Source organism: Salvelinus namaycush, chromosome 23, assembly GCF_016432855.1.
Source record: "Salvelinus namaycush isolate Seneca chromosome 23, SaNama_1.0, whole genome shotgun sequence".
Lineage (NCBI taxonomy): Eukaryota > Metazoa > Chordata > Actinopteri > Salmoniformes > Salmonidae > Salvelinus > Salvelinus namaycush.
The window spans coordinates 31,906,340-31,932,625 of record NC_052329.1 but is presented as its reverse complement, the minus strand read 5'-3'; the positions used below and the strand labels follow the sequence as shown (position 1 = coordinate 31,932,625).

The 26,286-nt window shown below is 43.0% G+C and overlaps 3 protein-coding genes across 4 annotated transcripts; all 3 read right to left on the bottom strand.

Annotated features, from left to right (window-relative positions):
* Nucleotides 1-201: 201 nt before the first annotated feature.
* LOC120018317 (thymus-specific serine protease) lies at nucleotides 202-11,322 on the bottom strand. Its single transcript, XM_038961448.1, has 12 exons — nucleotides 11,126-11,322; nucleotides 9,432-9,607; nucleotides 8,437-8,536; nucleotides 8,087-8,216; nucleotides 7,631-7,754; nucleotides 7,425-7,502; nucleotides 7,209-7,256; nucleotides 6,803-7,087; nucleotides 4,072-4,213; nucleotides 2,692-2,871; nucleotides 1,834-1,988; nucleotides 202-1,529 (listed from the first exon to the last, which is right to left on the bottom strand). The coding sequence occupies exons 1-12, from the start codon at nucleotides 11,184-11,186 to the stop codon at nucleotides 1,470-1,472; spliced, it is 1,539 nt and encodes a 512-aa protein (XP_038817376.1). The 5' UTR covers nucleotides 11,187-11,322; the 3' UTR covers nucleotides 202-1,469.
* A 270-nt stretch (nucleotides 11,323-11,592) lies between these two features.
* On the bottom strand, nucleotides 11,593-17,494 carry ech1 (enoyl CoA hydratase 1, peroxisomal). Its single transcript, XM_038961449.1, has 10 exons — nucleotides 17,202-17,494; nucleotides 16,509-16,677; nucleotides 15,735-15,823; nucleotides 15,455-15,579; nucleotides 15,296-15,344; nucleotides 15,082-15,146; nucleotides 13,499-13,569; nucleotides 13,274-13,345; nucleotides 12,630-12,780; nucleotides 11,593-12,386 (listed from the first exon to the last, which is right to left on the bottom strand). Exons 1-10 carry the CDS (start codon nucleotides 17,233-17,235, stop codon nucleotides 12,282-12,284), a joined length of 930 nt encoding a protein of 309 aa, XP_038817377.1. The 5' UTR covers nucleotides 17,236-17,494; the 3' UTR covers nucleotides 11,593-12,281.
* Nucleotides 17,495-17,627: 133 nt separating this feature from the next.
* On the bottom strand, nucleotides 17,628-25,983 carry LOC120018316 (heterogeneous nuclear ribonucleoprotein L-like). Of its 2 annotated transcripts, XM_038961446.1 has the most exons (14): nucleotides 25,857-25,983; nucleotides 24,438-24,556; nucleotides 23,822-24,059; nucleotides 23,642-23,727; nucleotides 23,217-23,313; nucleotides 23,039-23,111; nucleotides 20,182-20,217; nucleotides 19,676-19,747; nucleotides 19,110-19,381; nucleotides 18,893-19,014; nucleotides 18,545-18,746; nucleotides 18,387-18,444; nucleotides 18,190-18,297; nucleotides 17,628-18,083 (listed from the first exon to the last, which is right to left on the bottom strand). In XM_038961446.1, exons 1-14 carry the CDS (start codon nucleotides 25,929-25,931, stop codon nucleotides 18,025-18,027), a joined length of 1,617 nt encoding a protein of 538 aa, XP_038817374.1. In that variant the 5' UTR covers nucleotides 25,932-25,983; the 3' UTR covers nucleotides 17,628-18,024. The 2 variants fall into 2 exon arrangements, with proteins under 2 accessions (XP_038817374.1, XP_038817375.1); XM_038961447.1 differs by lacking the exon at nucleotides 20,182-20,217.
* Nucleotides 25,984-26,286: the final 303 nt, after the last annotated feature.

The window sequence follows — 26,286 nt, the reverse complement described above, 5'->3', positions numbered from 1 at the left end:
TTAGTCATTTGAATATAATTTGCATCATCACAGTTTTTGCTCTGTACTGAAACTCGACTGCTGACATGCACATTCTTCTGGGATTGTAGTAACAGTGGGCTAATGAACAAAATACAAAAAATAGTTTGGGGGTAAAATATCTCTTAAAATGAATTTCAGTCAACAACAATTTCCCACAATCCACAGAAAACAGACACCAGATTATCAGCAAACTTTTATTGATGATACTTTTCCAACTCGCAGGATTAAATCAAATGAACTCCTCCTATAAAGATCCACACAAGCTACAAAGATTTATCAAACACATTCAGATAATGTATTATCTGAGATAACTTCACTGAATCCAGACAAAGGAAAATGCATGTGTGAACATTCTGTAAACCTTAGAACACTCCATAATGTTAAAGTCGTCTTATACTGAGACTCTCTGGTTAGCTATACACTACTAGTACGTAGTTAGGAAACTTAAATACTGTGTACAGCATTATAAGTGTTTCCCAAAATTACTAAAACTGTCTATTAAAATATAAATCTATAACTTATATACTGGAGTAAATTCAAGCACGCTATAAAAACACTAGAAAAACAGGAGAAAAACACTAGAAAAACGTTAGGAAAAACACTAAAAAGTTAGAAAAACGTTAGAAAACCACAAACGTAAAAATTAGAAGAAAGCTAGAAAAACACTAGAAAAACGTTAGAAAACCACAAACGTAAAAACTAGAAGAACGCTAGAAAAACGTTAGGAAAACACTAGAAAAACAATAGGATAAACACCAGGAAAAACGGGAGGAAAACACCAGGAAAAACGGGAGGAAAACACCAGGAAAAACGGGAGGAAAACACCAGGAAAAACGGGAGGAAAACACCAGGAAAAACGTGAGGAAAACACCAGGAAAAACGTGAGGAAAACACCAGGAAAAACGTGAGGAAAACACCAGGAAAACACCAGGAAAAACGTGAGGAAAACACCAGGAAAAACGTGAGGAAAACACCAGGAAAAACGTGAGGAAAACACCAGGAAAAACGTGAGGAAAACACCAGGAAAAACGTGAGGAAAACACCAGGAAAAACGTGAGGAAAACACCAGGAAAAACGTGAGGAAAACACCAGGAAAAACGTGAGGAAAACACCAGGAAAAATGTTAGGAAAACACCAGGAAAAACGTGAGGAAAACACCAGGAAAAACGTGAGGAAAACACCAGGAAAAATGTTAGGAAAACACCAGGAAAAACGTGAGGAAAACACCAGGAAAAACGTGAGGAAAACACCAGGAAAAACGTTAGGAAAAACACTAGAAGAATGTTAGAAAAAACCCAGAAGAACACCACCTTAGAGGGCCTGACCCATGGGGAGAAACATGAAGAGAGGGGCTCAGTCCACAGCGCATGTGATTCACTGCCCAAAGCTTGATTGGCTGAGTGATGGTCAGGACGGTCAGATGATCAGGTGACCTGTCGTTGGGTCCATCAGCCCACAAGCTTCCAGGCAGCTTCCTTCAGCCACTTGGCAACTTTCCTCTCAATGGCCTGACAACCAGAGAGAAAAGACAGATCAGGATGAGGGGAAGAGAAGTTTAAAAATAATATTCACTAATGACATAAGAGATAGACAATGGGGCAGTTTCCTGGACACAGATTTAGTTTAGTCTTGGACTAACAAGCTATTGACCATTGACCATGCTTTTTTGTTTCTGGGAAACCGGCCCAAAGTGTTCAATCGAGACATACAGTTCTGAAGCACACATTACTCTTCATGTGCCACCAAAGCTCACAGTCAGAGTCTCTCTCAGTTACATCAACTTAGTGTTGTCTAGCCTGCCGTGTGCCGTACTTTGCGGGCCTGCTTCAGGGCGGGGCGGTCTGCAGCGCCGCCGGGGTTCATGTCGGCACAGTGGGAGGTGCCCTTGATGAGGATGGCCATGTCTTTGTCCTCCTTGTCCAAGTCCTCTTCCAGAACGCTGAGCTCACGCCAGGGGTCAATGTCACCTGACAGAGGTCACAGGTCACAGACCAGAGGGACAGGTCATATACTCACTGTCACACAGAGGAGGTTGGTGGGAGGAGTTATAGGAGGATGGGCTCATTGTAATGGCTGGTCAATCATGTGGTTTCCATATGTTTGATACCATTCCATTGATTCCATTCCAGCCATTACTTTGAGCCCGTCCTCCTCCCACCAACCACCTCTGCTGTGACACAATCACTCACATAGACACAGCACATTGATTCACTGCCAGTGGGTATAAATTACACTATGATGTACTGAGAGGTAATGGTTTAAACCTCCATCTATCTATCTATCCATCTATCGATCTATCCGGTGGTTGGGCCAGTAACCGAAAGGTCGCTTGGTTCGGATCCCCAAGCCATTCTGCCTTCAAACAACAACTGCTCCCCGGGCGCCGATAACGTCAATGAAGGCCCCCCCCCCCCCCCCCCCCTCCCTCCCCGGGCGCCGATAACGTCAATGAAGGCCCCCCCCCCCCCCCCCCCCCTCCCTCCCCGGGCGCCGATAACGTCAATGAAGGCACCCCCCCCCCCCCCCCCCCCCCCCCCCCCCCCCCAGCACCTCTCTGATTCAGAGGTGTTGGGTTAAACTCGGAAGACACATTTCGGCTGAATGCATTCAGTTGTGCAGCTGGTTAGGCATCGCCTATCTACTGTATCTATCTGTGAAGTCTCTGCTCACCATTGACATAGAGCACCCTGTCAGTGTCGGGGTGGTCTCCTCCATAGTACTTATTGGTGAAGGCGATGTGTCCGGGCAGACTGTGCTGGGGGATGTTGAACACCTCAGGACACAGGTCAGTCTGAGCCTGCAGGGTCAACATGCGGGAGAAGGGACAGCTGGCGTCCTCACACGTCTGGACTGTCACAACAAAACAATGATGAGGTAAGCCATAGAAATACAATGAATTTCTATTGAATTATGATGTGTAGTTCTATTTCTGTAATGTAAGATACAGCTGAGTGGCTATGGGCATACAATAATACAGATCCTATAATGAGTGATACTGTACCAAAGAGTGGGAGCTTTGCACAGCTAGTGTTAATACATTTGGCTTATAAATGTGCTGCTTAGGGGGAAATTAACTCTGGAGTCTGGACTGTTTTTTGTTTTTTTACCCTCCAGTGCTGTGAGCACTCAACTCACTGATTGAAACAAATACCTTGCTTCTACGTGGGGACATAAGTTTGGTAAATGTACAGTGGAGCCCGAAATTATTGACACCCTTGATAAAGATGAGCAATAATGACTGTATAAAATAAATTATTCAAATACTGAGCTACATTGTATGCTCAAAAAAATGGGAAATTATATATGATTATACTAATGCTATTGATCAGAGAAAGATGTTTAAAAAGTCATTTTTTTCTCAAAGGTAGTGGTCAAAAATATTCACACCTCTAAAGATTCTTATAAATTAAATAGTCAAAAGGTTAGTATTTGGTCCCATATTCCTAAACTTCTACAGTAATCTGGATGCTAACATGATTACAGATTCATTCTGGATTCAGGATTCATTCAGGATTATCCGTAACCATGGTAGCATCCAGATTACTGTAGAAGTGTTTCAAAACATTCTTATTTACAATAAAGTGTCTCCAAAATGACACAATACATTATTTACCATTCATTTCTATTGGGCACAAAATAATCTGAAACACAACCAAAACTAACTGCAAATGCATCCAACATGTTTTTAGAGTCACAAGCTTGATGTAGTCATTGCATGCTAGGAATATGCAACCAAATACTAAACTTTTGACTACTTTTTTTACAGGAATCTTTAGGGGTGTAAATAATGTTTATAATAATGTCCTACCTGTTATAGAGAAAAAAAATGTATTACTTCTTAAACAAAATCTCTTTGTTGTTCTAGTATAAAATTGTTTTAGTATAAAATAATTTCCCAATTTTTTTGCATACAATATAATGTAGCTCAGTATTTGAATGATATATTTTTTACAGTCATTATTGCTCATCTTTATCAAGGGTGTGAATCATTTCGTACCCCAATGTATCTCCTCTAGGAGTGACAGTGTTGTGTGGTGGAGCGGTACTCACAGAAGCCAAACTCGGTGCAGGTCTGGTAGTACCACTGTCTCTCTCCATTGTAGGCAGAGTCCAGATTGGTGTCACTCAGGTCCTCGATGGTCTGCTTGTGGGACGCATCCAGACAGGGCTCCTCGCCTGTGGCCCGGTAGATCTAATACAAACACACACAGTAACAGTGTTCCCTGACTGTTCTACAATCACGCTCCACACTGCCATTTCCCACCTGGACAAAAGGAACACCTATGTGAGAATGCTGTTCATTGACTACAGCGTTCAACACCATAGTCCCACGAAGCTCATCACTAAGCTAAGGACCCTGGGACTAAACACCTCCCTCTGCAACTGGATCCTGGACTTTCTGATGGACCCAGGTGGTAAGGGTAGGTAACAACACATCAGCCACGCTGATCCACAACACCGGGGCCCCTCAGGGGTGCGTGCTTAGTCCCCTCCTGTACTCCTTGTTCACCCACGACTGCATGGCCAAACACGACTCCAACACCATCATTAAGGTTGCTGACGACACACCAGTGGTAGGCCTGATCACCGACAACGATGAGACAGCCTATAGGGAGGAGGTCAGAGACCTGGCAGTGTGGTCCCAGGACAACAACCACTTGCAATTTGCAAAAAACAAAATCAGGTTTCGACAGAAATATGTCTGAGACGCAAAGAAAATTCAAAGAGAGGGGGTACAAAAATGGTTAGATTAATACTACCATTAAGAAAATTCAAAACAAACCGAGACATGATCTTTTTCAAGGACAGTCTCGCAAAAAGAAGCATTCTTGCGTTCTAACTACCTGCTATTCAAAGTGCTCTGAACAAATTATGGGAATCGTTCACAAACATTGGCACATTCTAAGATCCGATGATAGTCTCGGTAATGTGTTTTCAGACCCTCCCTTGATCGTGTTCTAGTGGGTCAGAAATCTCAGAGATGAACTGGTAAACTCTGATTTACCACCCCAATATATCCCTGCACAACGTCTATTTGCGCCCCTACTGGACGGAAAGTACAAGTGTAATGGCTGTGCTCAATGCAATGGTACTTATAAATGTAGATCCTTCAAACACCCCCAAACAGGGAAACAGATCCCAATTAAAGGTGTTATCACGTGTTCCACTAAGGCAGTTATTTATCTTATAACTTGTCCTTGTGTTAAAAAATGATGTGGGTAAAATAAAGCGCAAATTAAAAGTATGAATCTCGGAGCATCGTAGCACCATTAGGTGCAAAAACTTGACTTACCCAGTTACAGCCCACTTTTTGGAAGCGAACCACTCGATTTCGTCCCTACGTTATATCGGCATCGAACTTGTCACCCTCCCTAGGAGAGGGGGTGACCTCGACAATTTATTGTTAAAACGAGAGGCTGTCTGGATCTTTAATTTAAAGACGCTTGCTCCCTTCGTTCTCAACGTAGACTTTGATCTGAAGCCATTCTTGTGATTATTGTGATTTTGCTATTGTAAATGTTTGTAGGCCTATGCAGCCAAATTGTATCTATGATCATATGCTATCCATGTTTTTGGTTTGTTATTTTGATATCTGAAGATTAACCAATGATATCAGGAAACACCCGGCCATGATTACAGACACCTGTGTGTGTCCTTTGACACTATATAAACTAGTGACCCGCAGTGTTTGTCATTATACCCTGATGAAGACAGCTTGTCTGTCGAAACGTAGGTTATTAAATTATTGTATCTGAGCTCCTAGAGTGTGCGGCTCTCCTTTAATTTTTGAAGTGTTCAACTCCGCTAGCCAACACCTCGCCTAAATAGGTGTGCGTTTCTTTCGCCTCTAGGACAACAACCACTACCTTAATGTGAGCAAGACAAAGGAGATGATCGTGGACTACAGGAAAAGGAAGGCCGAACAGGCCCCCATTAACATCGACGGGGCTGTAGTGGAGCAGGTCGAGAGTTTCAAGTTCTTTGGTGTCCATATCAACAACAAACTATCATGGTGCAAACACACCAAGACAGTTGTGAAGAGGGCACGACAACAGCTTTTCCCCCTCAGGAGACTGAAAAGACTTGGCATGGGTCCCCAGATCGTCAAAAAGTTCTACAGCTGCACCATCGAGAGCTTCCCTGCCTCGTATGGCAACTGTTCGGCATCCGACCGTAGGGCGCTACAGAGGGTAGTGCGTATGGCCAATACATCACTAGGGCAAAGCTTCCTGCCATCGAGAACCTGTAGACTAGGCGGTGTCAGAGGAATGCCCAAAAAATTGTAAAAGACTCCAGTCACCCAAGTCATAGACTGTTCTCTCTGCTACCGCAAGGCAAGCGGTACCGGAGCGCCAAGTCTAGGTCCAAAAGGCTCCTTAACAGCTTCTACCCCCAAGCTATGAGACAGATACCCACACGCAAACTGACTCAGTACCGGTACCCCTTGTATATAGCTTAGTTTTTGTTATGTAATTATATTGTGTTTACTTTTTTACTTTATTTAGTAAATATTTTCTTAACTCTATTTCTTTAACTGCATTGTTGGTGAGGGGCCTGTAAGTAAGCATTTCACGGGAAGGTGTACTACACCTGTTGTATTCAGCGCATGTGACAAATACAATTTAAATAGATCAGCCAAGGCGATGCACAACTGTAGATCAATACAGCCCTCTGCTGGTTAATCAATGATTTTTTGTGTGTGTGTGTGTGTGTGTGTGTGTGTGTGTGTGTGTGTGTGTGTGTGTGTGTGGTGTGTGTACACACACAATACACCTCATACCTGCACCAGCTTGATCAGCCGGTCGTATGCCTCAGTCTCCGAATCGTAGGTCTCTGTCTCATTGGTCATTATTTTACATATCTCCTCAATAGTCAGGATTCCCCCCTCCTCGTTGTACTCCACGGTTCCCATGACGATGTCGGCCAGGCTCTGCATGAGCTCGATCTGGTCCTCCAGATCCTCAGGGATCTCACAGCACCCAAAGTCCTTCCCCACCTCAGTGGCATTCCCTGCAAACAGGGCGGCCTCCACGGCAGCAAAGGCCTCCCAGATGTTCCCCACACACTGGAGGAGAGAGAGAGAGACAGTGACAGAGAGAGTCAAATCCCACAGTAGGAGACTCATACAGTCAGACACTCCAACACATGATGTCAAGCACCCACATCTACTGTAAATGTTGTCATACCTTATCTGAACCTCCAACGTCCTCGACCGCAAGGCTCAGACCCACCATCTGGAAGAGAGCAACACCAGGGTATGTTTTCACCGTGGTCTGTACAGCTGAACATCACATCTACCATGCTATTAACACTATAAATAGTGCCACAGTTACTAGTTTGTCTACTACTACTGCAACTACCACCACTACTACTACAATTAATACTAATGATGAGATCTTTACTTTGTTGAAGGTGGAGAAGTCCAGTTTGGCTTTGACAGGAGCAGAGGAGGCCACAGCACCGTAGACCAGGTGAGGGAACTGGAAGAGCAGGAACAGAGAACATTATTTAGTATTATTACCATGGAATAGAGTAGACCAGCATACAGTAACACTGCTGTCCAGTCATAAGTATAAATATAGACAGTGTTGTTTTATCTCTACTGTACCTTTCCCCTGAGCCAGGCAGACAAGGCCCCAGCATAGGAACCTCCAAAGCTGATCCAGGTATTCTTGTCAGAGAGGTCAAAGCGATCGCTGATGTATTGATGGAATTCTGCGACGTCGGCAAGACTTGAATCCAAGAGATGGCAGAGAAAATGCAATTCAATGTCTGCCCAATTCAAGCCCACTCAAAAGCTCTCTGCCGACATCAAGTAGCAACACACTGGGCACAGACATCAGTTCAACGTCTAGTTTTGATTTACATTTGGTTGAGTTGTCAACTAATGTGAATTCAACTTGAAATCAACCAAAAATGGCACCTTGCCGTTGGATTTAGGTTCAAAGTTGGGTTAATTAAAAATATGAAATACCCACACGTTGATGACGTTTTGCAAATCCAATCAGTTTTCCACATTGATTCAACGTCAACACATTGACTCCCTCTTCCCACCAGTACTCACGCCTGCTGGCTGGACAGGTCTCCCAGGTTCTCAGTCTCCAGGCCATCTTCGTTGATGCTCTCGCCATAGAAACGATGCTCCAGGGCCACAAGCAGGGCCCCGTGCTCCTCAGCCATGTCCACATGGTGGCCTACAGATACACACAAAGCAGGAGCGGAGAGGAAAAATAGGGGGAGGTTAAGAGTTGGTTGAGGTATCAACGACACAAAAAACAAAGAACAGGCATTGACTTGTAACTAAATACAAGTATCAAATTCATAACACCTATGTAAGCCTAACTTATCGTGTCAATGCATTTCCATTTTCTTTTCATATTACTTAAGAGCGTGACGGGGGAGCTTTGTGTGTACCTGCCAGCACATTGAACTCAGAGATGGGGCCCTCCCCTCCGATGAACAGGAACACTGGGCCATGAGGACGCTCCCAATAGGCTTCATTCACAAAAAACCTCTGAGAGAGAGAGAGGGTGAGAGGAAGCAAGAGAACAAGAGGGGGGGGGGGCTGCAAATAACCTGTACACAGTGAGGTCCAAAAGTGTTTGGACAGCGACCCATGTTGTTATTTTGGTTCTGTACTCCAGCACTTTGGAATGATACAATGACTGAGGTTAAAGTGCACCGTCAGTGGTATATGCATTTGAGTGTAATTACAACACATTTTGTACATAGTTCCCCCATTTTAGGGAACCAAAAGTATTTGGACAAATTCACTTACATGTGTATTAAAGTAGTCAAAAGTTTAGTATTTGGTCCCATATTCCTAGCACACAATGACCACATCAAGCTTGTGACTCTACAAACTTGTTGGATGCATTTTCAGTTTGTTTTGTTGTTACTCACGATTCATTCAGGATTATCCATAATCATGGTACCATTCACAAAAATGTGGAAGTGTTCAGAAACATTCATTTCTAAACATTTACAATAAAAGTGACTCCAAAATGACACAATACATTATTTATCCATTAATTTCTATTTGGCACAAAATTCTCTGAAACCAAACCAAATCAAACTGCAAACGCATCCAACAAGTTTGTAGAGTCACAAGCTTGATGTGGTCATTGTGTGCTAGGAATATGGCACCAAATACTAAACGTTTGAATACTCCAATACACATATAAGTGAATTTGTCCTAATACTTTTGGTTCCCTAAAATGGGGGAACGACGTACAAAAAGTGCTGTCACGCTATATGGATGAAAATACCCTCACATTAAAGCTGACAGTCTGCACGTTGAACTCATGGTCATTGTATCATTTAAAATACAAAGTGCTGGAGTACAGAGCCAAAACAACCAAAAATGCATTTGGACCTCACTGTAGGTGCACGTATCGGTGGTGGGTCACCTGAGGAAATGTTTCATCGTTTTGACTGTCGAAGTGGTTCAGGGGTTGGTGAATTTTCCCGTCTCTCACTTCGCTCATGGGCTTATGCCCGTTGACTGCGCTCATCAGCACATTCTTCTTCGCTTTCTCATACTGGATTTTACGCACGTGCTCCTTGATCTTCCTCAGAACTCGTCCTATGAAATGTCAAATGTGATATGAAATCCAATGCACTGTGCACAGCAAGAACGACAGGAATAAAGGACGGGCAATTATAGAGATAATACGAGAAGTGTAATAAATACCATTTAAAATAACACAAGCATATTGCTATTACATTGTTATAACTAACTTCTTTCTAAGCAGGGTTTCTCACACACTTATAAACAGATACAGAGACAGACACACACACACCCAAGGACAGAGGGCTGACGTAAACCTTTCATAAACACTGATAAGGAAAGGCTTTGATCAAAAGAGTGCTTGGGTCCGCATTTCACGAAATAATGAGACACACACACATAACCAAGGACAGAGGGCTGACTACGCACACACAAAATCTCCTGCTTAGCTGAACATTTGATAACAAAGAACTTTTGCTATAAGACTCAGAAGGATGACGCCCAGCTCATCAGGACCAATCTGAGAAGACAACAACCTGTCCAGAACCAACCAGAGGACAAGAACTTCCAGACTCAACCTACTTTCTATCTTTGTATAAAATGTCTATGCACTCTGTTATCTGGGCTTCTTTCGGATAGTTCCATTTGAGCTTGATGAAAGGGTCCGTGCACGCTATTTCAGATATCTTTACCTCTGAATAAATTGCTTTTAATTAAACCTTATCCACCCTGTCCAGAGTCTCTACTTCGTCTCAGTTCTCCAGTAAACTTGTTTTATCAACAGAAGCTAAATTGTTTGTAGTTGCGCGTAAAGTCACATATGGACCTAAATTACGCACGTATTTGTTGGTCAAACCATGAGAGCCTCCTTAGACTTGAACATCTGAATGTGCGCATATGCAACTCCTTAACAATTTCGACAATTATCTCTCACATTTCGTTCTACAAAAAGGGCTATCTAAACGTGTCACAATTTTTTTTGGATTGGATACAATTTTGTATTTATTCCTGATGGTCTCAGCACATGGCTTTTGCTGATAAGTTATTGATAACCCTCTGCCATAACCTTATCGGTCTAATTCATACCCGACAGCCAAGCCCATGTTTATTTTATTTTTCATGGGTTGTATTATAATTCAATACATACTTAGTGTTAATAAACCATGTATTAGTTAGGAACAGAATAAACTTATTGCTATAGAAGGTGCTCAATTTTTAAGCAGCCAATTTCACATAACTATCTAAATATAGCTTCTAGATTAGCCAATTTCATTTCTCTGAATACCACAATTTTATGGATTCACCTCAATAATTAAAATTATATACAATCAAAGTGTATATTATATCAGCCCACACAGATACATGGATGTACTTTCATGCTAGGTATAAAACCTCATATCGGAGCTTAGAGACCCCAACTGATGTATAGGACAATATTAAAATGATCTACTTTTGTTTCATTACAAGCATCATGAAACCTCTAACACATTAAATTAACTTGGCGAAAAACTGTTTTTGAACGCAACTTGTTTACCACTTTTTTACCATGCGTATTTTTTTAAATGATCAGTTCATTATGGATCGTTAACGTACCAGAATAGACGAAGTTCACAAGGAGAAGAAGGATGATACAACGGATGGGAGACAGAAGCATCTTCAGACCTCCAACTACGACCTCTTTACTGATATAGGTCTACACTATGGTCAGACAACCTTGCCGTCTCAATGCGAGGAGAACGCCTGCTTTTAAGGCGTGACCAACGTTTTTAGTCCACCCGGGCTCCCCTGATGCCCACTGTGGGTATTTATAGTAAACAAGCCGCCAGTTGAGCGTAATCAAGACGCAGCAGTGAGTCTGGGCAATAGGCATATCTCCTCCAACGGTGGCAGTGGTCCAAACTAGAACGACACTATGGGCATTGGCTTGGTGAAAGATGCATACACTTCACATTTAGGTATTGAATTGTATGCACAAAGCCTAAAACTCAGCACAAACACTTAACATGTTGAAACAGGGCCCTTAGGCTCAGTTCATCTTTTATAAAAAATTTAAATACACGTTTTTATGATGCAATCATTTTTATAGATTTACAAAAGTGTGATGCTGGTTGGTAGAGTACCCAACCTGAATCCTGCATGTGGAGCTAGCAAGAGAGAGGCCACTAACTCTTTACAGTTTACAGACAGCTCTGCTTTGGGTGATTCTGACTGACAGCAAGGCACCAACACACAAACATATGCATCTGCAGGAGGCGAAATAAGTACTTTTCATATTAGCTTAAATGGATAGTTGGTCATTTTGGCATTTTATCAACCTACCCAGAGACGGATGAACTCGTGGATACTATTTGCATGTCTCTGCGTCCAGTATGAAAGTTACGAGGTAGTTTTGCGAGCCAACATTAACTAGCTTAGTGCAAAGACTGGAAGTCTTCGGGTACAGCTAGCATGCTAGAGTGCAAACACTGGAAGTGTTCGGGTACAGCTAGCATGCTAGAGTGCAAACACTGGAAGTGTTCGGGTACAGCAAAGACTTCCAGCACTAATGTTAATGTAAGCTATCGCTAGCGCCCAAAACTACCTCGAACTTCCTTAATACTGGACGCAGAGACATACAAATTGTATCCACTAGTTCATCTGACTCAGGGTAAGTAGATAATCCCTTTAATTTAACTTTCTACACCGCCCCTCCATCCATTCCTCCTCGGCTAAGAAAAGCTGCACTTCAGCCTCTTTCTGCTCCTCAGCTTCAGAGCTTGGAGAAAGTTATTGTTTTAGGACTCTTCTTCTCCATGGAGGCTGCAGCTGACTTCATGACATCCTCCGTCTGCAGCATGCTCATGTTCCACGTTGCCTGAAGACAGGAGAGAGACAGACTGAACTCAGCCTCATTGTGTAATTCATTAAAAAATATATATATTTCAGATTTTGGACTTCCAATGACATCTACTTTTTAAAAATCCCACCCCCCTTATCAGAACAGTACATTTGTTTACGAGACATCGTTATCTATACTGGGTTGTGTTCTTGATAGCCTATGTTGTTGCCACGGTGACGTGTGTGATGTTGTGAGCATCCTTGTAGTACTGAGCCTCACCATGTAGTTCAGGCCCTCTGCCACACTGTGGTCTCTGGAGTAGATCAGGTTGACCTTGGTTCCCTGGACAGCCACAGGGCTGCGGCCTGCTATCTCCCCTGCCATCTCAAGAGCTCCAGCCAACATCGCCTCCTTGTCCGGAAATACACGGCTACACAGGAAAAGAGTGTATGAGTACACAAAACCAACACACATACACAACAAATACACGGCTACACAGGAAAAGAGTGTATGAGTACACAAAACCAACACACATACACAACAAATACACGGCTACACAGGAAAAGAGTGTATGAGTACACAAAACCAACACACATACACAACAAATACACGGCTACACAGGAAAAGAGTGTATGAGTACACAAAACCAACACACAACAAATACACGGCTACACAGGAAAAGAGTGTATGAGTACACAAAACCAACACACATACACAACAAATACACGGCTACACAGGAAAAGAGTGTATGAGTACACAAAACCAACACACATACACAACAAATACACGGCTACACAGGAAAAGAGTGTATGAGTACACAAAACCAACACACAACAAATACACGGCTACACAGGAAAAGAGTGTATGAGTACCCAAAACCAACACACATACACAACAAATACACGCACACGTTGTTTTCATACCTGACTAATCCACTTTCTTTGGCCTCATCAGCGTACATCTTCCTCGCTGTCAGAGCCAACTCATTCACCAGGCTGGAGAGGAAAGAAGATGATACATATGATAAGGGATCTCTCTTCAGAACAATACAGGGAAGCACTCAGTGTTCCTTGGTTTATGAATGCAAGCTGAGGGACTACCACGCAGCATTATGGTGTAATGAACGCATATCAAATGCTTGCTCTTACCTCCGGCTCCCAATGACTTTAGGTAGGCGCTGCAGAGTTCCAACGTCAGCTGCTAGGCCAATATCTACTTCCTGTAAGAGAGGCAGACCTTTCACATCACTCAGAGATACAAAGCAGGATTAACTAGTACATTTTTCTTATCATTCTGCCTTTTCTTCACTATGAGAGTCCCCCTGGTGGTTGCTACAGAAAACACATGAATGAAAACAGATACCAGTTACGGCCTTTGTAGACTGCACGATTTTAGCTGTCTTATGCCACGATTTTGCCGTCCCAGACAAAATGTCCACGTTGTGGGCAAATTCTTAGGTCATAAATGATCGTTGGACGTCTTGGCTCATTGAGTGTGACAGGGTCTAGGTCTGCTGATTCAGTACCACTACGTCTTGGCTCGTTCAGTGTAACAGGGTCTAGGTCTGCTGATTCAGTACCACTACGCCTTGGCTCGTTCAGTGTGACAGGGTCTAGGTCTGCTGATTCAGTACCACTACGTCTTGGCTCGTTCAGTGTAACAGGGTCTAGGTCTGCTGATTCAGTACCACTACGCCTTGGCTCGTTCAGTGTAACAGGGTCTAGGTCTGCTGATTCAGTACCACTACGTCTTGGCTCGTTCAGTGTGACAGGGTCTAGGTTTGCAGATTCAGTACCACTACGTCTTGGCTCGTTGAGCGTAACAGGGTCTAGGTCTGCCGATTCAGTACCACTAAGTCTTGGCTCGTTCAGTGTGACAGGGTCTAGGTCTGCTGATTCAGTACCACTACGTCTTGGCTCGTTCAGTGTGACAGGGTCTAGGTCTGCTGATTCAGTACCACTACGTCTTGGCTCGTTCAGTGTGACAGGGTTTAGGTCTGCTGATTAAGTACCAATACGTGCGGTCGTAGTCTTCGACAAAGTTCTGTCAGTTTCCAAATTTTTGGGCCTTTATCGTGTAGTGTGGCTGATGTTACGAGCCGATCCTGGTGACTGACCCATAGGAATACGGCCGGCACTGAGTATGCACACAATACTACAATAGTGAATAGTCAGATTAATATAATAGTTTGATTTAAAAATGTTCATGCAGTGCAAGAAGAGCGATTTCCATAATAACCTTGTTTACATGACATCTGATATCTGGCTACCTGATTGGATTTTGATAAATGCTCAAAATGGCCAATCAAAATAAGTGCTTTACCACAGCGGCCATGTTATTTTGGGGAAGCTTATTTGATTGTGAGTTCGACATATGAAGTTTGTATGTGAAAGCTATTTCTAAGATGAATGCTTTTAGTTTTTCAAAACTCACTTAACTCGGGGCAAAAGCATAGTGAGGCTTGCGCTGCTGGCACATGCGCAGATGAAATACACCGCTGCAGTTGATGTATCCTACGTCGGCTTACGGAGCCTCGCAAACCAATCGCAGAATGTGATGACAGAACTGAAGCAAATTGTACAATCTGGCCAGGTTGATCGCAGTGTGAAGTGATAATCGTAAAAAGGCTGAATCTGACGTAAAGTCTGCAAAGACCTTTAGATGTCCCCTGGACCTTGGTCCTCATGGAGACGGTCATTGGGGCTGAGGAGATGTATATAAGCCCACTTACCTTCACCTGAAACCAGGCATCTTGAGTGCAGAGACGGATATCACAGGCTGTGATCAGATCCACTCCTAACAGGACACGTACATGTTATTACATGACAAGCCATTACAGAACACCTTCACGGGAGAAGAAACAGTCACATTTTGTAAATAATATATGAAAGCTTTGCAAGGCTTCATGGTGACAAGCTAATCAGTAATATACCACGAAAACTCACCTCCTCCAACACAAGCTCCCTGCACTGCCACAACCACTGGCTTTGGACACTACAAGTAGAAAGGTGGTGGTGGGAAAGAGAATGCATTTTCCTACTTGTTCACTATCAACCCCTAACATATTGTGCAGGAGTAAGTATTTCACAAGTTCATATACAGACCCTTTCAATGACGCTGAAGGTTTCCTGGTACTTGGCGATGATGCGTCGCATGTTCCAGGAAGTCCTGGCCATGTCATCCCCTTCAGGCTGCAAGACTTCACTGGCCATGTCCATCAAGTCAATGCCTACACACAGTCAAAATGCGACAGAGGTTACAGTATACCGGTCTTATTACTGGTATATTGCTATGTTTGGTATATTGTTGGCACAGCCTATTGATAAGCAGCACTCAGTTCAACCTGAGACAATTGTAAGCTTTTGGGAAACATAATTCTCTTACCAGCTGTGAAGACTTCTCCTGCACCGGAGACGACAACCACCCGGCAATCCGGGTCCTCAGCTATCTGTGTAAAGCACACCACCATTTCTCTGAAAGAGGATGGATGTATGGTGGAAGACAGGGTTAATATATTTTTTCTAAGAAATATAGGATGCACATGAATTCATAAGGGAACACAGTGCTGTAGTGCTGAGTTACACAAAAGTACAATTAGAAAGGCGGGAAAGTTTCAGCTGTGTTCAAGTAGTGGTGTTTGGGCCAGTGGTGTAAAGTACTTAAGTAAAAATACTTTAATGTACAACTTAAGTAGTTTTTTGGGGTATCTGTACTTTACTATTTATATGTTTGACTACTTTTATTTCACTACATTCCTTAAGGAAATGTTTTTACTCCATACATTTTCCTTGACACCCAAAAGTACTCGTTACATTTTGAATGCTTAGCAGGACAGGAAAATGGTCCAATTAATACACTTCTCAACAGAACACCATGGTCATCCCTACTGCCTCTGATCTGGTGGACTCACTAAACACACATTCTTAGTTTGTAAATTATGTCTGAGTGTTGGAGTGAGCCCCTGGCTATCCATAAACAAATAAAAAACAAGAAAATGGTTCCGTCTGGTTGGCAATGATTTATACTTTTAATATTTAAATATTTGAAACCAACATTTTACTAGGTGACTTTTACTTGAGTAATTTTCTATTAAGGTACTTTAACTCAAGTATGATAATTGGGTTATTTTTTCCACCACTGGTTTGGGCCAGGTGTTACCTCCAGAAGGCTTTGTTCATGGCATTGCGTTTCTCTGGCCGGTGCAGCTCTATGTGAGTGACAGCAGTGGCAGGTTGACTGACAGACAGGGTGGTAAAAGGAGGAGTGGGGCCCCCCGGAGAGGATATGGCCCTTACAGCACCGAGACCTGGAAGCCATAAACTCCTGTCTGATGATCAGCACCGAAATGAGAGGGAGAGGGGTGATTGAATAACAATGAATTACAACAAAGCCAAATTCATATTGAATGAGCGCAACACATTTCCGCTAATAGTCAGTTGCACGGTTTAGACCTACTAAACCACCTTGCTATCCACTCCTATACAGAATAGTTACATAGTAGTCACCTTTCACCTAGTTAGCCAAGATGCTAACCAAACACGGTTTACGTTAGCTGATGGTAATTACTAGCTAGCTAACGTTACTTAGCCAGCTAGCTAAGTGTTGACATATGTAAAAAAAAAAATAAGTTACCTCGCTAGCTATAAGCTCTGGTCCGAGTCTCGAATTATTCTATGGCGATAACCAATTACGTTTGCTAATTCCTAACCTAAGTTTGCTAGTACTGTAGCTTGCTAAGTAGCTAACGTTAGTTGAACGGATGCGACCTACAAAATACACATTTAGCTAACGTTAGCTACAGTTAAGAGCTGACAAAGCACTGCATTCTAAAACTCACAACAATGTACTTACTTTTCATGAGAGCTGATCTGATAATGAATGTCATAGCCCTTCGACTAAATCAAACGAGAGCAAGAAACAAATGAAAGGCGCAGTCGGTCTACTTGCCGCAACCAGCTGTCTGTCAAGTAAAAATGTAGTGTTTTTCAACGCTACAAGCACAAAAGGTATAGAAAGCAGATAAGGGTATTTACTATTACTGTGAGCAAAGAGCGCATGCTGTAAACACAATCTCAAGAGTAGTTCCACTAAACTAGCTGGCTTTGTACAATTTCTGAGCTACAGCATCTAGTTAGTCAAAATGCGGCATTCAAAGAGGAAAGATAAGGTCGCTTTTCTAGCTCTTATGAACGGAATAGTTTAACGGAACAAATACACGATTAAATTATAATTATTACTATAGTTGTGTTTGTAGTATCATTTCACTGAATAACCAAGTTAACTGGCATAAAGAGGTTTATTTATTGAGGGCTGTAACAAAAGATGCACTACTTGAAATTGAGTTTTATTTCTTACAACTAAAGAAACTCTCCTTCCTCTAAATACAGACAAATGGTAAGCAGCAATAAAAAAAAAAAGGGGGAGAGTAATAAAAGGTGAAACAATACAAAAGCCTTTCCTTGTTCATCCATCAGGCATAAAAACAATTCAAATTATCTGTGATTTACCAGTTCTCACACACCTTGCTTTTATGAGCTCAATATCAAAGAATTAGGACAAATCGATATGACTGCGGACAAACTCACTAACGGCCTAAAACACACAAGGTCAAAATAGGGGTGAAGACTGTAGGGATGACAGTTTGTGGAACATTATCCATGATCCTGGAGGCCATTTAGGTTGCATGCTGAGCGGTAGAAAAGCACAGCTTGAGGGTGTATGGGTACGGGCCAGCTGAAGAGAAAGATAGAAAGGATTAGAAACCTAAAAACAGCCATCACCACACCATTTGAATAAAAGTGATCTTTTTAATACATAGGCTTCGATCTCAAACACTTACTTGCGTTCTTCATCTGGTAGTGGTTTATCATGGACAAGGCCTCCATGGCGTCGTTGATGGACTCCCACTCCAACAGCCCTGACGAGCTGCGCTCACCTGGACCTGCACCTAATAAGACAGCCCAACTCAGTTTAGCACCACTGTCATACATACAAAAGAGTACGTCGTTTCAAAATGAAGCTCAAGTGTACACTTACTCTTTCCTGTGAAAAGTTTGATATTTGCAGGGGCTTTGACACCAACATCTTCACAGATCTGAAAAGAAAACAATCAATTGATTACTTTTGTAGGCATATTGGTCTTTATTTCACTGCTCCATACATGAAGTGGTTCCCCGATGTGCTTTGGGACTCACCTGAGTGAAAATCTCGACGGATGAGTCTGGCTGGGCGTTGAAGAAGTGCAGGACATTGCTGGGGTGCTGAATGCGGTTCTTGGCAGCCTGCTCTGGGGAGGTGAAGCGGTTGTTGCGGGAGCCGTGGAAGTCCTTGAAGCTGGTGCTGCCGTCCTCCAGCTCATAAGACTGACCGGGCATGATGGCCTGCTGCTTAGACACACTGTAAAGGGAGAAGAGCATTAGACTGAACTTGTACAAGCCTCACAGAACAGTCACTTATTATGGCAAGAGGCAGCAAATAAGATTAAGCACCAACTTTAAATGACAAGGCACTGAATGAACAGGCGTTTCAGATAAACATCTCACCAGACGCTGAGCTTCTGTCCAAAAAGGAAGTTGTTGTTGAGGTGAGTGATGGCCCGGTCCACAGCGTAACAGTCTCCCATCTCCACCATGGCTGCTCCTGGCTTACTCTTCATAAACTTCACCTGAGGTAGGGGATCAGATGCATGGGGCAACTCAATACCAGCAGCATCTTATTGAAATTACTGCAATGGCTTGCCCTCTTTCCCTCCACACTTACCCGCTCCACATTGCCATAGAGACAGAAAACATTAAACACTTTGTCGGCGTTCATCTTGGCAGGCTCCAAACCGTAGACCATGACTACAGGGGAGTCTGCGTGGGCACTGTACTCGCCAGGGGGTGGAGGGGGAGGGCCGTAGCCAGGTCCCCCACCGTAGCTGTGTGCCCCCCCTCGTCCCCTCATGGGAGGACCCATGCGACGGCCCTCGCTGTAATGTGGGGGTGGTGGGGGGCCATAGCCGCTCTCGTCGTATCCATGGTAACCACCAGCTAGACACACAAGGGACCACAATATCATACAGGGAACATAGCTTGATGGGAACAAAGGATAGATGTCCAAAGAAAGTGGTTAACCTCACCATGTGTAAAAACATCTGGTTTTGATAAAAGGGTGGCACATTCCATTACCAGGTGAGCTAAGAAAATTGACTATACCGCACCACTTCGCTGCCACTGTGGGGTACCCATTTTTAACCCACCATCTGCACCTCGAAGGGGAATTTAGTGTGAGGCGAGCACTACACGGGCCAGCACGTGTGTCCCCCCTGGGCCTAAGAGCCTTACCGTACTCTGGAGGGTGGTCTCCCAGCAGAGCCGGCGCCCTCACACGCTTGTTGGGGTTGGCACTCCCATCTTCTGAGAGGTGATAAAGGCAGGAGGCAGAAAAAAAGGGGAAGAGAGAAGAGCGATAGATAAATTGGCAAGAAACAACAGGGGACATGACAATGCAGCGCAGTAGCGGATGTTCAATTAGAATTAAGGATAGCTCACATCTAGAGAAAGCACACTAAGCGTAATAACTACTGAATATTAATAACACCAACAAGACCAATTTTTTTATCTATAGTACTGTATATCTACTGGTTCAGTCATGGTATTCAGATGCCAAAGGTGACATTTTTTTTATCTTGAATTCAGTGTAAACAAACTGTCATTACAACAGCTAAGAATGAATTAAACGCTAAGAATCCTGAAAGCTAGCTACATCCTCCATTTTAAATCTGTTAGCATATGGTAGAAGGGAGAATGAGGTGGGTGAGAATGAAGCCAACGTAAGTTTGCAAACACACCTCCAGCATTGCTCCCATTGCCATCAGCTTCTGCATCTGTACAGGTACACATCTCATACACATTAAATTCAGGCCAGATTAAACACACTCACCTACACATGGATAGTTGAGAAATTAAGAAAAACACTGGCGCATTAGACAAATTTGACTGTTTCAACATTCTACAATGTAAACTATCTCAATGCATTCACAGTCCATCATCTTCATATTGTAACTAGGTTATACAAATAAGAAAGCGGCACATTTCAAATCTGTCTACAAGTCTCGAAAAATGAAAAGAACACATATAGCCTCCTAGTGGAGAGCCACCCAAACACCAGCTTTATTCAGACAAGTCTTCAACGGAGGACAAAATGCCCACAGGGAATGCACTACAAGGCCACCTTTGAAATATGGTGGCACTGAGAACAGAGGGAGTGGAATGCCATATAAATACAGAAAAAAAACAGGAAAAAAGGACAATATCACAATATATTTTTTAAGACATCCCAAGTGTAAGAAATGGGAATGTGTGTTGTGTAACAAACTGGGGGTCAGTTTACTTACAGCATGGATATATTGAAGGACAAAGATTGAGGCTGGAGACATTTGCTGTTATTTGGCAGTGGGTCCATTACTTCTCTCCGTTTTCATTTAAATCCTTTTCATCTTTTACTCCCCTTTGGAAGAACATTTCCACCTTTTTTTGTGGCAATTTCCATTGTGGTTGGTGGTCCACTCTCCAAGTGCCTTATCGAACACACTCCTTGCCAATGGCAGGCCGCAAAGCAGCCATTTGGAACATATCAGACCTGGGTCCTCATTAGGCGCAAATTGCCAGACCTGCGTCACATGGAAGGTGTTACACAGGAACTAAAAAAGTCAAATTTCCACAAGAGAGCTGCATTCAGAAAAAGATGGAGAAACTAAACAGGGATGCATGTTGCAAAAACAGTATAGGGAGGAAAGGAAGGGGGGGGAAAGAAGCAAAACAGAACACCCGACTCCATGAGGTATGCATGTATGAGGAGAAAAATATGGCCTGTCTGAATGTGCATAAGCTTGTTCATGTTTGTAGTGTCTTCATCAGTTGTCTGTTGTATTCCTTCCCATGTGACTGGCTACAGCCTGACAGTGACGGTGCGAATCATCTATGGAGTCAGTGCAGCAACAGGAGCGGAGGGTTTTGAGTAGTGTTTGATGTGTTAAACATCAGGAGCAGGGCACAAGAGAGCAAAACCACCTGCACCACCAAAGGCAGGCAGGTACAGAGAACAGGACAGGGCTGTGTAGTCTTGAGCAACTGGTTTGTATCAGTATGGTTCATCTGTTTTGTGTTTGTGTGAGCATGCTCGTCACTACGGGTCTCTGGATGTTGTCTTTATAAGGTGGGTCTTCTGTGGATGTGTATCAGTCAAAAAGCTTCCGTGTCAACAGTAAGGTGATGACTTGCAGATGAGGTCTGGGTGATGGCATGTTTCAATGTGTCAGGCATGTCTTGCTGTGGTCTCAAAATTGGGAGGGTGTGGAAAGCACAGCTTAGTGCCAATGTACCAGCAACCAAAACTCCCCATGGAAAATGTGTCATGCCATAGAAAAGGTATAGGGGATGTCTTCGTGACTTTGGAGCTATGTTGTTGCGGCACGAAGGACATGGATTGGGGAAGGGGGGAAATGTCAGTTTATCAAAGCATGTCTGCTGCCATGGTCTTGCAGTCTATCCATCCCCAATGTCCTAAGTGTTCCTTCTGTTTGGTACAGAAAGTGGATGTGTCCTTATTGAAGTAGGAGCGGTGGAGGTTGAGGTGGTGTTGAGAGTAGTGTTGACGGCAGGAGTAGTGTTGGGAGTAGTGTTGATGACGGCAACAATGTGTCTCCGATGCATATATGGAAATGTGTTGCTCCAACGTGTTCCGACGAGAAGCTAGAGTGGCTGTTTATGTTCAATGCTTAAAGTAGCCTGTATAGATGTACAGATCTATACATTGACGAGTGCACTGGGAATGAAAGGAGCAATTGGCTGTTGGTAGAGCAAGCTTCACAAGAGACTCAAGTGGGTAAACAGGAAGGTATTTTTGCTCAGACTGTCTAGTCTTACAACTTGATGTATCCATGGGCAGTGCATCAGATAGGTTGCCATTGCAAAAACAATAGAGCACTCAATATATATTTTTACACAGGCATAACATCACCGTCTAGCAGACTTCGCTGAGACGCCATCAAGCAGGTATTCAGACAAGAAAGTAAGAGTTTAATGGATCAGTGGCGAGATTTATGAGCAACATCCTAGAACACTTCCTTATCTCACATTTAATGAGTAACAAATGACTGTCAGGTAGTTTTACTACGAGTCAGTCGTCGCCAAACTAGAAAAGCTGCAGGACCTTGATTTGGTACCCTTAGTGACCACATATCTTTAGATCTGATAGCACTGGGTTGAGGTTAAGGAGTTTACTCCGGGGTGTTCCAAGCAAGGGCGGCATCCTGTTTTATATTAGGTGTGCAACTAAAAGCCTTGAGCAATAACTGTAGTCTCTAGTGAAGAATATCTGGCCATTCAGCTGCTCCTTGCATACCTAGCGTGTCTGGCTGTGTGACGGACGGTGCATCACCAGAAGACCACACCAGCACTTCAGTCATAATGCCACTGAAATGGAGCCCCATGCAAGAGTTAACTGTAATTTTCTAAACCAATATAACAGCTGGAGAGAAAGATACCAACCCAGCCCTGTAAACATTGATCTGGTTAAAGGAGCATTTCCTGTGCTCAGTGGCATTACCCCTGAAGGTCTACCATACAACCCCCCTTCCCTCCCCCAAAGTGGCAGTAAGGGTGCTGGTAGTGTCAGCAAGGACCACAGATGGCTGTGTGCGTTACCTTGACCACTCAGGTTGGGGTTGGTGTAGTCCCAAGTGTCCTGGTCATTCTTGAACACATTGAGACGAGTTGGCTGTGGGAGAATATACAAATTAATTCCAAAGCAAAGCATTTTTTCAAGTCCATATCATGGAACACTAGAAGCTGTTCGGGGCTATGAATGTGCATGTTCCTCTACCTTGGCATATTCGATCTTGAGTGTGCAGCAACCAGAGTAGATGTCTGCCCCATTGAGGGAGGCCTTCGCCCTCTGTGCACTCTGCACTGAATCAAACGTGTTGAGAGTCAAGGAAAGGTCATGCAGACTAGTTCTGAGAACAGTACATCGCACAGACACCATAACACGTTCCAGTAATTCCGGAGCTTATTGCACAAGCCCTTGTTTACAAGTCTCTTTGTGCTAGTAAAAATAAATCTGGTTAATCACTCATCACATACTACAAACATGACATGTTTCAGACTGCTGGTTTCCTGATTTGGTAAGTAGACAGTATGTCAACTTAAAATTCCAGAAGTCTTAGTTTCACTAAGGCTTACCAGCGGGCATGCAACTGATTCACAAAATACGTCATTTTGAAAAATGTATTTTGCAGAAAAGGATATTCCACCATGGCCTGAACACCATTCTTCCGAAAGATAACAATCCTCTGGACAGGGCCGCAGTTATTGCAGACAGTGTAGAGCACATCCTGTAGACATAAGTAATTCAAATGATCAGAACTAATACTGAAGTACACAGCACAACAGACTCAACAGGTTGGGTAAAGGTGGCCAGCACTTTACCGTGGTAACGGGGTAGATTGGGTTCATGATGGTGAGAAGTAGCACATTGTTGACACTTCTAGAATCGTCCGGGTCGCCTGGCCGGGAGATCTTCTGGCTGGTGGAGTAGTTGACAAAGGCTGGGTGCCCGGAAATGTATATCTGGTTGTCATTCGCATACGTCACAGCAGTGCAAGACCCATTCAAATCCTCATACTCAACCAAGGCCTGACGCTTCTTGGGCATAACAACCACATAGCTGTAAACAAAAAGGTTATATTAATAAAGAATGCATAACAAAGTTTATTTATTTGCTTTGCTCCTCTGGATTGCTTCTGGGTGAGCAGGCTTTTGTTTCAGCTTGGATTATAGTTACTCATCTGGAACACGAGTTGAATCAATTGTTTTATAGAAGTGTTAGAACAGAAGCTCTGCAGAGGTAAAGATAGCCATTACTGGTTTAACAGTACCCAACTATAAAATGGTTGGATTGTGTTTGCGTGGAGCAAAATTGGACCATGAAATGTGTGCATTGTAAGCGAAGTAGTCAGGGTACCAGTCTGCTTCTGCTTGAGCCATTTCTCAGTTGTCATGAGATTTTCAAAGCAGATGGTCAATTAATGTGCATATTCATCACCTAATAGCTCCAAACTCCTGCAGGGCCTCCACAAGGTCAGCTTCTGTAATGCCATCCACCAAGCCCCTCACATGCACAACTGGAGAGGGAAGGGTCTTATGTGGGTCATCATAGCCTTCCTGCAAAAAATAATGGGTAAACTAAATTCAAGCAATAAACTCATGTTTCCTGGTCAGCTCATAGCAGGAGGCAAGCTGAATAAACTCAACTACATGGTAAAATAAGTTTATGAACTCCACCAATGGAGTTGAGCAGATACCAAGCTTTGTGTAATTCAGCAGACTACATCAATTCGTCCATGGTCAATACTTCGAAAAATGTCAATTATGAAACGATTACCTTGTGTCCACTCCCAATAAACGTTAATCAAATAGAACCACCGACTGTTTGAGCATGTGCCAATTGAATCGCAACGAAAACCGGTGGTTGTATTTGATGTTTTATAAAAAAAATATATGGATTTCGGGAAACAAAGGCATGCAACCACAGAGGCCAAACATAGGTACAAGGTAAGCGTTTCAATTTAAATGGTTTGAAGTATTGACCTTGGCGAATCGACGTAGCCTGCTCTCTACTAAACTCCATTGCTGGAGTTAATCAAACTTCCTTCACCATGGAGTTGAGTTTAGTCTGGCTGGAAATATTAACTACCTACCAACATGTCATGAAATAGGGGTAACTAGTCAGCAAAACATTCTGGGAATATTAATGAGGAAATTTATTTTCTTATCCGTAATATTACGAGAACGTGGTCTCAGAAGGTTATGCATATTCGAGAAGTAGAAAATTAATTCGCCCGCTAGATAACGTTAGTTATCGGCTAAGTCAATGAATCTAGTTAGGTTTATTTAAGTGATTTTGCCCGAGAAGCCGGTGTTTGTTGGATATGTTGGCACGGGTGTTAGGCCCGAGACGAAGTTAACACCAACTCGTGTTCGTTGGTTTGAGCCTGGCAAAACGAAACTACTAGGCTAGAACAAAGCAATAACGTTACGCTACCACTAGCTAGCTACCATAAAATATGGCGTGGCCTGGATTGCACACTCCCATTCATTTAAAAAGAAAAAAAGGCTAACGTTAGCTAGTTAACGTTAGCTAGACAATGGTTGGAAAAAAATAACAGAACTAGCTAGCCAGTTAGTTAATAAGCTATATATCGATATGTTTACTGTAAATTTAAGTTAAACATAAAATAAACCGAAAGTTATTCTACAATAAAAATACTTGTGGTTTTGTTTAACATCGTGGAACACGGGAGAGCAAGCTAGCACGAGCTAGCTAACGTTACTGGGTGCACTCAATTTTTGTAACGCCGCGTCATGAGTCTGAAATTGTTATTTACAACTAAAGATTATTTAAATGCATGCGTTTAAATTCATTTTATTGTTAACGCTGATGAAATCAACATTAATTATTTACCGTTGCCATTCCGTCGTTGGTTTTTAGTCTTTTCGTTGCCCTGCCGCCTTCGTAATAACGGCCTGCCATAGCCATGTTGTCCCAGTTAAAAAGGTTGGTAGCGGTGACGGTGTGAAATGGACGGGAAAGTCCTGAAAAGTCACACATATGGGCCCGCCTTGAAGAGTCCGCTACGGTTTCCAATTGGCCTAAAAGGCACGTCAATAATGTATTCATCAACTGACGACCAGTTAAAATGCACAAAACAAGCCTTTCTGAATATCTCCTAGTCAGAGATCAACCCACTACTACTGTATTGAGCACTGATCTGTAAAAATAAAAATGTAAACAATATTAACCATTTTATTTCTAGTCAATACAATTTCAATTCAGGTGAGTGATCTAGGTAGTTACAGCTTTTTGAGAATGGATTGTAATTAATAAGGTTGAA

Coding starts and splice junctions, on each gene's coding strand:
- LOC120018317 (XM_038961448.1), bottom strand. CDS start 11,186: ATGCTTCTGTCTCCCATCCGTTGTATCATCCTTCTTCTCCTTGTGAAC. Junction 7,503..7,630: donor CTGCCTGGCTCAGGGGAAAG/GTACAGTAGAGA, acceptor CTGCTCTTCCAG/TTCCCTCACCTGGTCTACGG. Junction 7,088..7,208: donor ACGTTGGAGGTTCAGATAAG/GTATGACAACAT, acceptor TCTCTCCTCCAG/TGTGTGGGGAACATCTGGGA.
- ech1 (XM_038961449.1), bottom strand. CDS start 17,235: ATGACATTCATTATCAGATCAGCTCTCATGAAAA. Junction 15,147..15,295: donor GGGAGCTTGTGTTGGAGGAG/GTGAGTTTTCGT, acceptor GTGTCCTGTTAG/GAGTGGATCTGATCACAGCC. Junction 12,781..13,273: donor AAAGAAAGTGGATTAGTCAG/GTATGAAAACAA, acceptor TTTCCTGTGTAG/CCGTGTATTTCCGGACAAGG.
- LOC120018316 (XM_038961446.1), bottom strand. CDS start 25,931: ATGGCTATGGCAGGCCGTTATTACGAAGGCGGCAGGGCAACGAAAAGA. Junction 24,557..25,856: donor CCAACGACGGAATGGCAACG/GTAAATAATTAA, acceptor TATTTTTTGCAG/GAAGGCTATGATGACCCACA. Junction 24,060..24,437: donor CAGGAGTTTGGAGCTATTAG/GTGATGAATATG, acceptor TTTTGTTTACAG/CTATGTGGTTGTTATGCCCA.